At 37.7% G+C, this 15,968-nt stretch overlaps 1 protein-coding gene and 1 non-coding gene across 2 annotated transcripts in view; one reads left to right on the forward strand and one right to left on the reverse strand.

Annotated features, from left to right (window-relative positions):
• The window catches only part of Mrpl48 (mitochondrial ribosomal protein L48), a 56,163-nt gene that overhangs the window by 31,294 nt on the left and 8,901 nt on the right, over nt 1-15,968 (forward strand). The window contains exon 5 of the mRNA XM_040284931.2: nt 6,618-6,787. Coding sequence (XP_040140865.1) covers nt 6,618-6,787 — 170 coding nt within the window. The remainder of the gene's footprint in view (nt 1-6,617; nt 6,788-15,968) is intronic.
• Nucleotides 12,741-12,813, reverse strand: Trnav-cac (transfer RNA valine (anticodon CAC)). The gene has a single exon. It is a non-coding gene; the product is annotated as a tRNA-Val (tRNA).

The following is a 15,968-nucleotide window of genomic DNA, read 5'->3' on the forward strand; positions in this document are numbered from 1 at the left end:
CAATATGTTTAATTTAATCCTCAGAATTTCTATGGTTGTTAAAGTCCCTGTTTGAGGAATCTAAGATGCAGCAAGATGAAATGACTTGCCCAAATGACTAGTGATTTCCAAAACTAGTATTTGCTCAGAATCCATCTAATGTCTATGCTATTTCTATTTCATATTAATTCACTATATTTAGCTTCACAATAACCTTTGCTGTAACAGATGAAGAAACTGAGGTCTAAGGTGGCCACTCAGTGTCATGGAGTGACTAAGCAGATAATTAAGATTTGAGTCCAGATTTTCTTTGGCTACCATCTGAGTCTGGTGCTCTTGATGCAGCCACAAGTTGTGCCACTTTGCCACCCCAATCAGAGCCAAGCCTTCTGTATATATGTATGTATGACATTGAGTCATAAACATGCTCACAGTTCATTATGGACTGTTCAGAGTGCCATCAGCAAATCATTCAAGTCCCAAATTGTAAATTTTAAAATTTTTATCACCAAAACTTTTGGAAACTGAGTATGCTGCAGGGCATATCAGGCTTTTGGTCTGAGGATTAGGATGATGCAATTCCTTTCCAATTTTCTCACCCTAAAGAGTGCCACCTGTGGTTAGGGATATGGCTCAGTGGTAGAATACTTGGAGTACTTGCCTAGCATGCAGGAGGACTTGGGTTAAATCCTTAGTATCACAAAGAGAGAGAGAGAGAGAGAGAGAGAGAGAGAGAGAAAATAGTAATAGACATACTCTCATCTTTCACTTTGAAATCAGAGAGAGTCTGGGGTTGGGTTTACAGACCCACTTTCCAGCCCTGACTGGACATAAACGGGTTACCTTTGCCATTTCCTTACTATTGTAACCTTATATGTGTACACATATATACTTATATATTGTAACATGTGTGTGTGTGTGTGTGTGTGTGTGTGTGTAAAATAATGTGAACATTTCTGTATAAAAGTGGTAATTTATCCCAGAGTTCATTTAGAGGTCCATAATATAATACTGCAGGGTCTTAAGAATGGCTACCATAGGCCATCCCATAATAAATCCAGGCCAGTCATAGGAATTCGAAGGTTTGATGGTGGACAGTAGCCCATCTTTCCTACCACCTTTCTCCTAGCCTTCCTTCTTTTCTGCCTGGCTATCTTCTATATGCAGTCAGTGTGGGGTTCCCAAAACACAGCCCTGTTTCATGTACATCCCTTGCAAAAATATCTTTAATAACTCCCTGTGGCATTCATGAAGGTGTGAACTCAGTAGGAACAAAGGAGGGGATGAATGTGAGAAAACTTGTACAGGTAAAATTACAGAAACTAGAACCTGATGTTATATGCAGTTAAGCTCTTGCTGGCTATGCTGTGCCCTGGCTTAGAACTGAGCAATAATAATATAACAATGAGCTCCTGATGATGTAGATCAGTCCAAACAAATCTAGGCCATCATGGAAAAGCATGTGAGATGTTCAGAGGGACACTGGAATCAGCTTTCTTTCTCTGTTCACCCAAAACAACATCTTTGAAGAGCCCTAGGATTTTCCTTAATTAGAAAAGCCTTCTAGGACTTCAGGGAAGTTCCTCTCCTCTCTGTTGAAAAATTTTAGCCTCTCCTCATTGCATTCAGACTTTAGAATTCTTCACAACTCAACTGCAGTGCTGTCACAGTGAGAAGTCCTGTTGTTGTATTTGGCCTTGGGCTTGGTGGGCTATGAACAAGAGAGAACAAGGCCCTGCACCTTGATGACTGATCTCTCTAGAAATTAGCACCCTGGTCTGGTCACCATTGTTAAAAACTTTACTAATACAGCTGGGTGTGGTGGCACATGCCTGTATTTCCAGAAACTTGGGAGGGTGAGGCAGGAGGACTGCAAGTTCCAGAACAACCACCGTGACTTAGTAAGACCTTGTCTCAAAATAAAAAATAAAAAAAAGTTTGGGATGGGCTGGGGCTATAGCTCAGTGGCAGAGTGCTTGCCTAGCATGTGTGAAGCACTGGGTTCTATCCTTAGCACCGCATACAAAACTAAACAAATAAAGGCATGCTGTCCATCTACAACTATAAAAAAAATTTTTTAAGGCGGGGTGGGGATTTAGCTGAATAATAGAATACCCCTGGCTACCCCTTCCCACCACCTCTGCAAAACAAACAAAAAACCAACTTCAGAGGATGTATTGAAAAGGTCTGGGCTCTATGCTGTCTGCCTGTGTGACTCTGGAAGACATTCTCAATCTCTCACGGCTTTATATTCTGTCTACACAAAATGAAGAACCAGGACAAAAATCTCTTTCTCTCTCCCACCTCACCCTCCATGTTCCTCTCTCCCCAGCACTGGGGCTCAAACCCTGGGTAAATTAATGTTTATTGAATGTTTAAATATGTGTCACAGATTTACATATAGTATTTTGTTCAATTCTCAGAACATCCCTTCGAGATCAGGTCTATTGTCAGTATTACTAGCCTTGTGAATGGAATATTTGTGTGTCTTCCCCGTGCTAGTGCAAACTGGGTTCCTGCTGTCTTCGGCTGCTAGAGACCATTCCAGATGCTCTGGCAGCCTGTAGGCTATTGGCTCCTAGATAGAGGTGGCTTAAGACATAAGTAGAGACAGATTTTTTTTCTTCCCCCACTTTTTTTGTTTGTTTTGTTAGGTGTTGGGGATTGAAACTAAGGTCTGAGCATGCACTTTATCACTCAGCTACATCCCCAGTGCCCATTTTCTCTTTAAAAAAGTATTTCTGTCAATAGTAAGACTAAATAAATCTCCATTTATTAGGACAATATGGCATTGTCTCAGGGGCTGGGGTTGTGGCTCAGTGGTAGAGCGCTTGTCTAGAACATGCAAAGCCCTGGATTTGATCCTCAGCACCACAAAAAAATAAATAAAAATAAAATAAAGGCATTGTATCCAACTACTACTAAAAAATAAATATTTTTTAAAAATATATGGCATTGTTTCAGGATAGACAAATTCTCCAAGGGAATAAAATAAAGACTACAGGAATAGATCCACATATCTATTGACACTTAGGACACTTAGTATATGACAAAGGTAATACTGCAGTACAGTGGTACTCCGTCATTTGGGCTGGATGATTATGAGGGAAAAAAAATGATCTTTTTTGCATTTTATTTAAAGACACATCCATAACCCTTTTTTGCATTTTATTTAAAGACAGGGTCTCACTGAGACTGGCTCTGAACTCGAAATCCTCGTGCCTCAGTCTCCTGAGCTGCTGGAATTACCAGCACCTCTTCACCTGGCAAAAAGTGACTCTTGATTCCTGTTTCATACTATAAACAAAAATCACTTAAAAATGGATTATAGGCTGAGGGTGTAGTTTAGTGGTAGAGCATGTGCTTAGTTTGCACAGATCCCTAGTTTCAATCACAAGCACCAAAAAAAAAAAAATATCAATCATAGATCTAAGTGTAAATGTTAAAATAAAGCTGCTAGAGCCAGGTGCATTGCCACATGCCTGTATTTCCAACAGCTAGGGAGGCTGAGGCAGGAGAATTGTGAGTTCAAAGCCAGCCTCAGCAACAGGGAGGTGCTAAGCAACTCAGTGAGACCCTGTCTCTAAATAAAATACAAAATAGGGCTGGGGATGTGGCTCAGTGGTCGAGTGCCCCTGAGTTTAACCCATGGTACCCGCCCCACAATAAATAAATAAATAAAGCTGCTAGAAGACAAAATAGAAGAATATCTATACATAGTGACATAAAGTCACTATAAACATAAAAGAAAAATTAATAAATTGGACTAACTTAAAATAAGAACGTTCATCAAGATACAAAATAGTAAAAAGGAAAGCTAGAGAGAAAGCAAAGATATTTGCATATACATGCAAGTGATTATGCCTAGACTATATGAAGAACTTGTATAAATCAATAAGAGAAAGACAACTCAATTTTTTTTTAATATTTATTTTTTAGTTTTTGGCCGACACAACATCTTTGTTTGTATGTGGTGCTGAGGATCGAACCCGGGCCACATGCGTGCCAGGCGAGCGTGCTACCGGTTGAGCCACATCCCCAGCCCCTGACAACTCAATTTTTAACATGAACAAAGTGGTTAGTTCAGTGGTAGAGCACATGCTTAGCATTTGCAGGGCCTTGAGTTCAATTCCTAGCAACCAGAAAATAAAAATGGACAAAATACATGAGTAGGCAGGTAATAAAAGATAATATCCAAATGGCCATAAACATAAGAAGGTACTCAGGCTCAGTAAACATAAAGGAAATGTTTGTCAAAACCTCAATGCAGGCTGGGGTTGTGGCTCAGTGGTAGAGTTTTCACGTAGCATGCATGGGGCCCTAGGTTTGATCCTCAGCATCACTTAAAAATACATGAATGGAATAAAAATATTGTGTCCAACTACAGCTAAAAAAAATAAACATTTAAAATTTTAAAAACCCTCAGTGCATTACCACTACATATACACCAAAGTGACTAAAGTGAACAAACCAACCAGAAAGCCTTACTGTACTGTTTTCTAAGTTTTGACAAGAATGCAGAGCAACTAAAACTCTCATACACTGCTGGTAGGGGACTAAATTGAAAACTACTTTGTAAAACTGTCTGAGACTATCTGTTAACAGTGAAGATATGCATACTTTATGAGTCAGTATTTCAATTCCCATATATATTCCCAAGAAAAACACATATATACTTTCAGTAAAAGATAAATACAAGGACTGGGGTTGTGGCTCAGTGGTAGAGCACTTGCCTAGCACATGCAAGGTGCTGGGTTTTATCCTTAGCATCACATTAAAATAAATAAAATAAAAGTATTGTGTCCAACTACAAAAAAAAAAAAAGATAAATACAAGAACATTGGCAGCAATGCTGTTCATAATGGCCTCATGCTAGAAACAACCCACATTCCCACCAAGAGTAGAAAGGGTAAATACATTTTAGTATATCTGTACAGTGGACTGCTAGATCATTGAGAAGGAAAGACCATTATTGTTTAATATAATGCATGACAAAATTTACAAACATAATGAGAGAAGCCAGACATAAAAGAGAATGTAGCATACCATTTCATTTTCATGAAATCCAAAATTAGGTAAAATAACCATATGGTTATATAAATAGAAGAATGATTACCAATTTGGGAAAAGGAGGAGACCTTTTGGAGTACCAGAAAAGATCTGTTTATTGTCTAGAATACTGATCACACAGATATTTTCACTTTGTAAAAATTTATTAAGCTGTATACTTATTTATGCATTTTGGGGTACAAATGTTATGTTGCAATAAAATCTTCCAAAATGTAGTAGATTTTTTTTTTGTTCTTTTTCAATGGCTTGGATCAAATACAAGGCCTTGTGCATGCTAGGCAAGTAATCCCAAGCCCCCAATTTTTAAATATAGAAGAAAAGCAGTTAAAAAGGCTTCTTTTTCCCACTATAGCCTGGCCACCCAGTCCCCTCACAGGAAGCCAATAATATAATTATTTTTGAACATCCCTAGAGATAATTTTTGGATATAGAAGCAAACAAGTATATATGTAATTATACACACACGCAAATACATACATCTGTTTTCTCCTACCCACACTATATGTGTGGCAATATTTTGAACACACTGTTCTACAGTGTGATTTTATCATTTAATTTATTTTAAAGGTCTTTCTATATTATTATATTAAAAAATTCCTGCCAGGCATGTGGCACATCTTTATAATCCCAGCTATCTGGATGTTGAGGCAAGAGGATGTCAATGTAGTGAAACTCTGCCTCAAAATAACAATTTCAAAAAAGGAGCTGGGGATGCAGATTAATTTATTTAACAAGTCTCTTTTGATGCACATTTAGGTTAGATTATTTTCAGTAAAGAAGCATTCTTTATCCTGATCTATGGTGTGGTAAAGATCTTTTCCCAGGCCTCATTCTATCTTTTTAAAACAATCTGTACAAGTTGATATGTACTTAGGCAATACTTTATATGAAGGATAAAAGTAGAACTAAAATAGTTATTCTGCCTCTCAGTTCTCAGCAAGAAGGATGTAGAGACAGTTGTGGAATCTAAGAACTAGGAGGTCTGCAAGAGAATGAATGCTGGGACTCCCTGCTGTTGATGTCTTCAAGATTTTGATGAGTGCTGAGGATTCTCTTCTCAGAAAAATGTACATGTAAAATTTTGCATATATATTTTGCGGCTCAATTCATATACCTCTTAATTCATATATGAAGTCTAGATTCTGGATCTTTTAATCTAGACTAGAGGTGTAGCTCAGTGGTAGAGTGTATGCTTAGCATGTATAAGGCTCTGCGTTTAATCCCCAGTACAAATCTGATATAAATACATCAATTTACAAATTGAGAAACAGAACTAGAAATGGGAAGAGAGTCTCAAAACAAGGTAATGGCAGAAGACAGTCACATGTATTCTTGTTAAAATAATGCCAGTAATTTTCTCTCTCCTGATGTTGTTACCCAAACTGTTAAGGGAAGCCACCCATTCCTTCCCAAGAGAACTTCAGCTTGTAGGTAGGGTAATCTGAGAGAAAAATGGTGAACAAATTTATTTGAATGATTGAATTTTTAAAAAAGATCCAAATGGTATGATTGGGATTTCTTGTACAATACTTTGATTTATTTTCTTTCTCTTTTTGTTTTCGGTCCAGTCCAAGAAGAAGAAGGGAAAAGTGGAAGTGAGACCCATTAATTTGGGGACAGATTCTGAATATGGGGTTTTAAACATTCATTTAACTGCATACGACATGGCCCTGGCAGAGAATTATGCCCAGTATGTTCATAACCTCTGCAACCATCTCTTCATCAAAGTCGAGGAAAGGTATGAAAGGAGCCTTTGGGTGGATGTTTTTGATGTAGCATACTCTATCTTTTTCATTTTTTTTTTAAAGAGAGAGAGAGAGAGAGACTTTTAATATTTTTATTTTTTAGTTCTCGGCGGACACAACATCTTTGTTTGTAGGTGGTGCTGAGGATCGAACCCGGGCGGCACGCACGCCAGGCGAGCGCGCTACTGCTTGAGCCACATCCCCAACCCTCTATCTTTTTCATTAAATCATGTTTTTTGAGGAATAATTTACATGTAGTATAATCCCCCCACACACACTTTTTTTTTTGGTACTGAGGATTGAATTCAGGGGCACTCAATCACTGAGCCACATCCCCAACCCTATTTTGTATTTTATTTAGAGACAGGGTCTCACTGAGTTGCTTATTGGCACCTTGCTTTTGTTGAGGCTGGCTTTGAACTCACGATCCTCCTGCCTCAGCCTCCCAAGCCACTAGGATTACAAGTATGCACCACTGTGCCCAGAAAAATTCACCTTTTTTTTTTAGATATATAGTTTGTCACAATCAAAATTTATATTCCATTAGCATAGAATTTTCCATGTCCTCTGGTATAGTCAGTCAGTCTCCTTCCCCTGCCCTACTCAGTTCCCTGGCAACCAATGATTGATTTTCTGTCCCTGTTGTTTTAACTTATTCAGAATATCACGTAAATGGGATCACACAGTATGTAGCTATTTCTCTGGCCTCTGACTTAGCATGATGTGTTTGGGAGTTATTCATGGTTATTCAATTTTCCTTTCCCCTTTTCCCCCAGCCCCTGGCAACTACTATACTATTTTTCTGTTTCTGTGTCAAGTTTTAATTTATTTTTATTTTTTGAGGTACTGGAGATTGAACTTAGGTATGCTTTACCACTAAGTTACATCTCTAGTCCTTTTTATTTTTTATTTTGAGATAGTCTTGCTGAGTTTCTGAGGCTGGCCTCAAATTTATAATCCTCTTTCTTCAGCCTCCCAAGTAGCTTGGATTAAGTTTTTATTGTTTTAATTCTGGTAATACATATAAAGTTTATCATTATAACTTTTTTTTTTTTTTTTGCATACTGTGGATTAAACCTGGGGTCACTTTACCACTGGGCTACATCCCCAGCCCATTTTAGTTTTTATTCTGAGACAGGATCTTGCTAAATTGCCAAAGCTGACCTCAAATCTGTGATCCTCCCTGTAAGCAAAAATAACCAACACAGCTTTTGTACTATAATGAAAACACAAATAACCAGGATGGAAGCACCTCAAATGGATTAGCAAGCTCTCCTTTATTCTACAGTGAAGTCAATCAGTCAGGCTTGGGAGGGCTCATTTTCTGGGTTCGGAATGGCCCCAGGGTTACAGAAGAAGTCTTGAGTTTTATAGTTTACAATAAGGGTGAATTAATCATTGAAGACTACAGAGGTGCTGTTCCGACCTAGTTGTGCAGGTTAAAATTTTAACTTAGGAAGGCAGTTGTAAAAAGTTTGTCACTGGGAATAGCTCAGAACTGGGTTTTCATTGCTTATCTTCCTTCCTCTGAGACCCATTGTTAGCTAGAGCTTCACTATTTGCTTTTCTCCTTCTAGGACTCATTGGCAATGGGAAAGGGTAAAAGTCCAGGGCCCAGCGTTTCTGTATCTACCTCCTCTCTTCAGGACACCCACTGTGGTTGCGAGGGATGAATGTTTGCTTTTTGTGGAGACGCTGGGGATGAACCCAGGAAGGGATGAAAGTTTGCTTTTTCCTTTGAGTCCCATTGTTACTGGGAAAGGAGGTTCTGGGAGAGGTTTAATGTTTGGCTAATTCCCTCCCTCCTCCTGAGCCACACTGTCACTCCGTTTTTCCCAGGGGGCTGTCGTGTGGGAATATTAGCCTTCTGAATCACTGGGATTATAGGTATGTGCCACCCACACCTTGCTCCATCTTAACTTTTCAATTTTTATTTTTGCAGTGTTGGGGATTGAACCCAGGGCTTGATGCATGCTAGGCAATTGCTCTACCACCTAACCTCTTAACTGATTTCAAATGTACAGTTCATTGCCCAGCATAGTGGCACATGCCTGTAACCCCAGCAACTCAGGAGGCTGAGGTAGGAGGATTGAAAGTTTAAAGCTTTAAACTTAGTGAGGCCTTAAGCAACTTAGTGAGACCCTGCCTCAAAGTCAAGAATAAAATGGGCTGGGGACGTGGCTCAGTTGTTAAGCATCTCTGAATTCAGTACCCAGTACCAAAAAATGATATGAACCATCACCACCAACCATCTCCATAACCTTTTTTATTTTGTAAAATGAAGACTCTCTCTATACTCATTAAATAACAATTTTCCTTTCCCCTTTTCCCCCAGCCCCTGGCAACTACTATACTATTTTTCTGTCTCTGTGTTTTGACTGTTTACCTCATATAAGTGGAATCATACAGTATTTGTCTTTTTGTAACTGTCGTAATTCACTTAGTGTAATGTCCTCAGAATTCATCCATTTTGTTGCATATGTCAGAATTTCTTTCCTTCTTAGGGCTGGATAATATTTCACTGTATGTATATTTTACGATTTGCTTATCTATTTATCTGTTGATGGACACTTGGCTTACTTCCCTGTTTTAGCTGTTGTAAATAATGCTGCTATGAATGTAAGTATCACATTTTTTGAGGGGGGGTACCTGGCATTGAACTCAGGGTACTTAACCATTGAGCCACATCCCCATCCCTTTTTTGGATTTTATTTAGAGACAGGGTCTCACTGAGTTGCTTAGGGCCTTGCTAAATTGCTGAGGCTGGCTTTGAACTTGCAATCCTTTCTGCCTCAGGCATGCACCCCTGCACCTGGCTCATAGGTATACAAATTTTTACAAGTATTTTATTGCTGAGTAATATTCTATTAAATGGTTAGACTGTCATATCCATTTGTCTGTTGATGTACATTTGGACACTTGGCTTACTTCCTTGAGGAATCACCAATAAGTTGGAATGGTGATTATGAATAAAGCCAAAATAAGCCTTCTCGTATAAAATTCCAAGGACCATATGTCTTCTTTTTTCTTGGCTCTGTAGCTAAGAATGTGATTTTTGGATTGTTTAACTTTATAGGGAACTAACAAATGGCTTCACTATTTTGTATTTCCACTAGCAATGTAAGAGTTCCAGTAACTCTTCATCCTGGTCAGCTCTTGATATTGCCAGTTTTTTAAAAAGTCCCTTAAGCTGGGTACAGTGTTGCACACCGTATTCCCAGAGACTTAAGAGGATGAGGCAAGGTGATCATAAGTTCAAGGCCAGTATCAGCAATTTAAGGAAACCCTGTTGGTATGTAGTGGTATCTCATAGTGGTTTTAATTTGCATTTCCCTAATGATGTTGAATATCTTTTTATATCCTTATTTGATATCTGTATATTTTCTATGGTGGCATATCTTTTCAGACCTTTTGTTCTTATTAAAAATGACTTTTTTTGTTATTGAGTTATGAAAATTCCTTATCTATTTAGATACCAGTTTCTTAGCTGGGCATGGTATCCCATGGTTATAATCCCAGTGTTCGATCCCCAGTATCAAAATAACAACTACAAAAAAATGATAGTTTCCTTTTTTAATTTATATTGTTCTCTTTTTAAAAGTGTGTGTGTATGTGTGTGTGTGTGTAAATGTGGCTCTAGGAATTGAAGCCAGAACCTTCCACATGCTAGGCAAGAACTCTATCCCTGAACCATATCCCCAGCCCATTTTGGGTTTTTTGTTTATTTGTTTGTTTGTTTGTTTTTAGTACTGGGGATTGAACTAAGGATGCATTACCACTGAGCTACATTCACAGTCCTATTTTTGTTTTGTTTTGAGATAGGGTCTTGCTAAAAAGCTAAGGGTCCCTCTTAAATTGCTGAGGCTGGCCTTGAGCTTCCAATCCTCCTGCTTCAGCCTCCCAAATTGCTGGAATTACAGGTCTGTGCCACCATGCCCCAATTTCATTTCATATTTTATTTTGAGAGGGTCTTGCTAAATTGCCCAAACTGGTCTGGCACTTGCAATCTTCCTACCTAAGCCTCCGAATAGCTGGACTTACAGACCTATCCTACCACCATGCTTGGATCAGAAGTTCTGTTGTTTTAAGTTTTATAGTTAGTTCTGATCCATTTGAATTACCTTTGTATATAGTGTGAGATTACGTCTGTCTCCTCTTCCTCCCCCTTCCTCTCTTCCTTCTCTTCCTCTTTTTTCTTCTTTCATATGGTTATCTACTTGTTCTCACACCTTTTGTTGAAAATATTTTTTTTCTTTTTTGGGGGGTGGTACTGGGGATTGAATTTATAGGTGTTTTATTACTGAGCCACACCCCTATTCCTTTTTATTTTTTATTTTGAGACAGGGTCTTACCAAGTTGCTTAGGGTCTTGCTGAGTTGCCCAGGCTAGCCTCAAATTTGAAATCCTCCTGCCTCAGCCTCCGGAGTCTCTGGGATTATAGACATACACCACTACACTTGCTTCTTTTCTTTTTTTAAATTAAGATTTCTTCAGGCCGGTGTTGTGGCTCAGTAGTAGAGCGTTTGCCTAGCATTCGTGAGGCACTGGGTTTGATCCCTGGCACCACATAAAAATAAAAACAAATAAAATAAAGGTATTGTGTCCATCTACAACTGAAAAAAATAAATAAATAAAAAAATTTTTAAAAAAAGATTTCTCCAGTGAATTATCTTAGCACCTTTCTTAGCAGCCAATCGACCATATGTGTATAGGTTGATTTCTGGACATGATTTATACATCTGTTACATTGCTCTATACATCAGTGCTTACACTAATACACTGTTTTGATTATTCTGGCTTGATTACTGAAACTCTTTGTTCTTTTTCAAAATTATTTTGGTTATTCCAGGTCCTTTAATTTTCCATAGAAGAATCCAGTGGCTTGGGAGTCTGAGACAAGAGTATCACAAGTTCAAAGCCACCCTCAGCAATTTAGTGAGGTCCTAAGCAATTTAGCAAGACCCTGTCTCAAAATAAAAAATAAAAAGGATTGGAGCCGATATGGTGGCACACACCTGTAGTGAGTTCAGAGCCAGCCTCATCAATGGCTAGGTGCCAAGCAACTCATTGAGACCCTGTCTCTAAATAAAATACAAAATAAGGCTGGGGATGTAGTTCAGTAGTTGAGTGCCCCTGAGTTCAATCCCCAGAACCCCCACACAAACACAAAAAAAAGGGTTGGAGACTTGCCTCGATGGTTAAGCATCCCTGGGTTCAATCTTCAGTACCAAAATAAATAAATAAATAAATAAATAAATAAAATTAGAATTAACTTGTTGATTTCTAGAGAAAAAGATCCTGATAGAATTTTTAAAATTGTTCTTTTTAATAATACCTTCCAGTAGAATATATTTTTACATATTATACATATGGAGTACAACTTCTCATTCTCTGGTTGTACATGATATGGAATTACATTGGTCATGTATTCATATATGAACATAGAAATGTAATGTTCAATTCATTCTACTAACTGCCTGATGGAATTTTGTTAGGATTGTCCTTGATCTTTAAATCAATTTAGGGAGAATTGAAATCTTAGTGTGGTATTTTTCTCCATTTATTTAGGTACTCTTTGCCAGTTCTTCTTTTCATGTATGCTTTGGATTTCCTAGGAAACTGTAGGAGAGAATTAATATTTACTCTTTCCTTCAGGCCAGGGACTTTACATATCTTATCTCAGTGTTTCAAAACGGTATAGGATGTACTGTGGTTTGCCTCAAATAACATTAAATAACATGGTTAAAACTTCTTCCCTTTTAATTCTCATTCAATCTAATTGTATCAAGGAGAAATTCCCAGAGTGTTTGGGGGTATGTCCTGAACAGTGATCTAGCCCTTCAAAATCTTTGTAACTCATGGGACTTCAGGCTTGGAATCTTTTGGCAAGCACTAGTATCTAGCTAGAATTTCACAACTTTATTTTGTTTTTGTTGTATTTATTCTTGGTGGTGCTGGGGATTGAACCCAGGGCCTTGTGCATGTGAGGCAAGAACTCTACCAACTGAGCTATATCCCCTGCCCTGTGTATTTATTTTTAACTAACCTTTCAATTTATAGCAGCTGATTTCCATTTATAGTCATAATATAAAGTCAGGCTTAATGAGGTATAATTTACATTCAGTAAAATGCAGTGTTTTAGTAAGTAGTTCTATCATCTTTGACGAATGTACACAGTAAATACCATCACAGTCAAGATTATGAATATGAAATATATGATAATAAATATAAAATATGATGAAAGTTCTATCACCCCAAGAAGTTCCTTCCTGCCTCTGTAGTCAATCCCTTTTCTGCCCTTAGTCTTGGCTAACTACTATCTACTTTCTATCTCTATAGTTTTGCTTTTCCAGAATGTCATGTAAGTGGAAAAATACATCATTTTTCCTTTTGAGTCTGGCTTATTTCACCTAGCATAATGTATTTGAGATTCATTTATGTCATTGCCTGTGTTAAGTATTTGTTCCTTTGTGTTGCTAAGTAGCTTTTCACTGAAAAATGTACCGCAAATTATCCATCCACTAAATGAAGGATATTTGTGTTGTTTCCAGTTTTTTTAATTATGAATGAAGTAATTTCTCTGGAAGTGGGTTGCTGGGGCAAATGTAGTATATGTTTGCATTTCTTAGAAACTCCAAACTTTTCCAAAGTGGCTATACCATTTTACTTTCTCATCAAGAATACATAAAGTTCCAAGTTGTTTTACTTCTCAAGTTTCTTATTAAAAAAGTGAGTTGAGGGGCTGGGAATGTGGCTCAAGTGGTAACGCACTCACCTGGTATGTGCGGGGCGCTGGGTTCGATCCTCAGCACCACATAAAAATAATAAAAATAAAAAGATGTTGGGTCCACTGAAAACAAAAAAAATAAAATTAAAAAAAAAAAAGTGAGTTGATTTGGGCTGAGTTGTGGCTCAGTGGTAGAGCACTTTCCTTGCACACATGAGGCCCGGAGTTCGATCCTCAGTACCACATAAAAACAAATAAATAAGAAATAAAGATATCGTGTCCCTTTACAACTAAAAAAATATTTTAAAACAGTGAGTTGATTTTTAAAAAATGTTTAATAAATAATAGTTTATCTAGTTTGCCAGTCTGGAAAGGTAGTACACTGCATGGTATGTGTAAAAATTATATGAAAAAATTACACTTTCTTATACCTAAAATATTAGTATATTCCTATTTTATAGACGGGGAAACCAGAGATTTGAAAAGGCCAAAATTCACAGAACCAATTAAGTTGTTTGTTTATGGGAGTCTACTTGACTTCATATTTTTAATTATATAGGGTCTTATTTTAAGTCTTTAAGCCCAATTTGAACTTTTAAAACCTTTATAACTTAGAGTGCAAATGCAAAAAGTGCTCTTCAGAAGATTTGATAATATGCTGTGACTTTAGCTCTCACAGCTGACAGTACTTCAATACTCGTAAGCCTAAAAATGTACTTTATCTCTTTCTGATGCCCCAGAGGGCTGGCTGCTCTTTCAGCACTTGACATGTACCTCTGTCATGTCACTCAGAGCTCTGGGCTCTAATGATCTGTTCAAGTGTCAGTTCCCCTTCTGTCTGACTGTGCATTCCTTCCAGATGGGGATTGTGTTCTTTGTTTCTTCAGCACCTAGTACAAGGACTGCCACGTGGGAGTCATTCAGACTTTTGCATATGACTACTACACTGTCCAGCTGTGGGGTATACATTTCCTAAAGTTTAATGAAAGTGCTTTTAATTAATTGAAATGATTGATTTAATTACTTTAAAAATCTTGCTTCCTGGTGGGTACTACACTAGACATTCTCACTGGAGGGATGGATACTAGGGTGATTTCACACAATGCACACATACATGCATACATACACAACGAGAAATATTTATAATACGGCAGGTTGTACATGGAAGATAAAGTGTATTGTCAGTTCAAAGTAGAAGAGTAGCATAGTAATTTAGAATGATGATTCTCAAAATTCCACTTCAAGAAGATCTGAGGAGTTTATGCCAAAATGTATATTAATACTTTGCTTCCTTCATCAAGAAAGACTTGCTGTTTAAAAAAAAAAAAATGCCTGAGGGTTGGGGATATAGCCCAGAATGCTTGCCTACATGCGTAAGGCCCTGGGTTCAATCCCCAGCACCACAAATAAAATAAAATAAAATAAATTTTAAAATATACCTGACTTAACATGTGTTTAGTGGCTGGTACTTCTTGTTGTGGACTGATGACAGTTTGCTCACTGGTAGCTTGTCTAAGGGCCATGGTTGGAATAACAAGGTCTAGAACTAAACTGTCTGCCTTGAAATTCTAGCTCTACCACTTATTAGTAAAATGACTTTGAGAAATTCTGAACCTCAGTTTCCTTATCTATATATTGAGGATGATAATTTTTCTGTTTCTTTGAGTTCTGAAAGTTCAATAGGATAGTACACTACAGCACTTGGCACAGATACTGACACATTGTAAACACTCTAAATAATGTATTGTTATTCATAATTAATGAAGGGTTTTTTCAACTGACAAGGATTAGGGGTAGCTACTCAGAGGTGATGGTGGCAAAGAAGCATGAAGTGTTATTCATAGTATGTTACTGTCATGCCTAGAGTGGATTAGTTCCCTGAAATATTGTGTTTTTTTAATATTTATTTTTTATTATAAGTGGACACAATATCTCAATTTTATTTTTATGTGGTACTGAAGATTGAACCTAGTGCCTCATTCTAGGCAAGCACTGTACCTCTGAGCCACGACCCCAGCGCCGAGTTCCCTGAAATATTGTTTTAAATTATCAGGACTCTTTTTAAGAATGTTGCCTTTAAGTTGGTGCGGTGGCTCATGCCTGTAATCACAGTGGCTTGGGAGGCTGAGGCAGGAGGATTGAGAATTTAAAGCCAATCTCAACAAAAGCAAGATGCTAAGCGACTCAGTGAGACCCTGTCTCTAAGTAAAATACAAAAAAAGAATAGGGTTAGGATGTGGCTCAGTGGTTGAGTGCCCAGGTTCAATCTCCAGTATTAAAAAAATAAATAAAAAAAGATGTTACCTTTAAAAACTCTGAGGTTTCGGCTCTAGCTCAGTGGTAGAGTGCTTGCCGGACACATGTCCACTTATAATTAAAAAATAAATATTAAAAAAAAACAATATTTCAGGGAACTAATCCACTCTAGGATGACAGCTACTGGAGAG

The sequence above is a fragment of the Ictidomys tridecemlineatus genome, chromosome 4 (genome assembly GCF_052094955.1).
Source record: "Ictidomys tridecemlineatus isolate mIctTri1 chromosome 4, mIctTri1.hap1, whole genome shotgun sequence".
Classification (NCBI taxonomy): Eukaryota; Metazoa; Chordata; class Mammalia; order Rodentia; family Sciuridae; genus Ictidomys; species Ictidomys tridecemlineatus.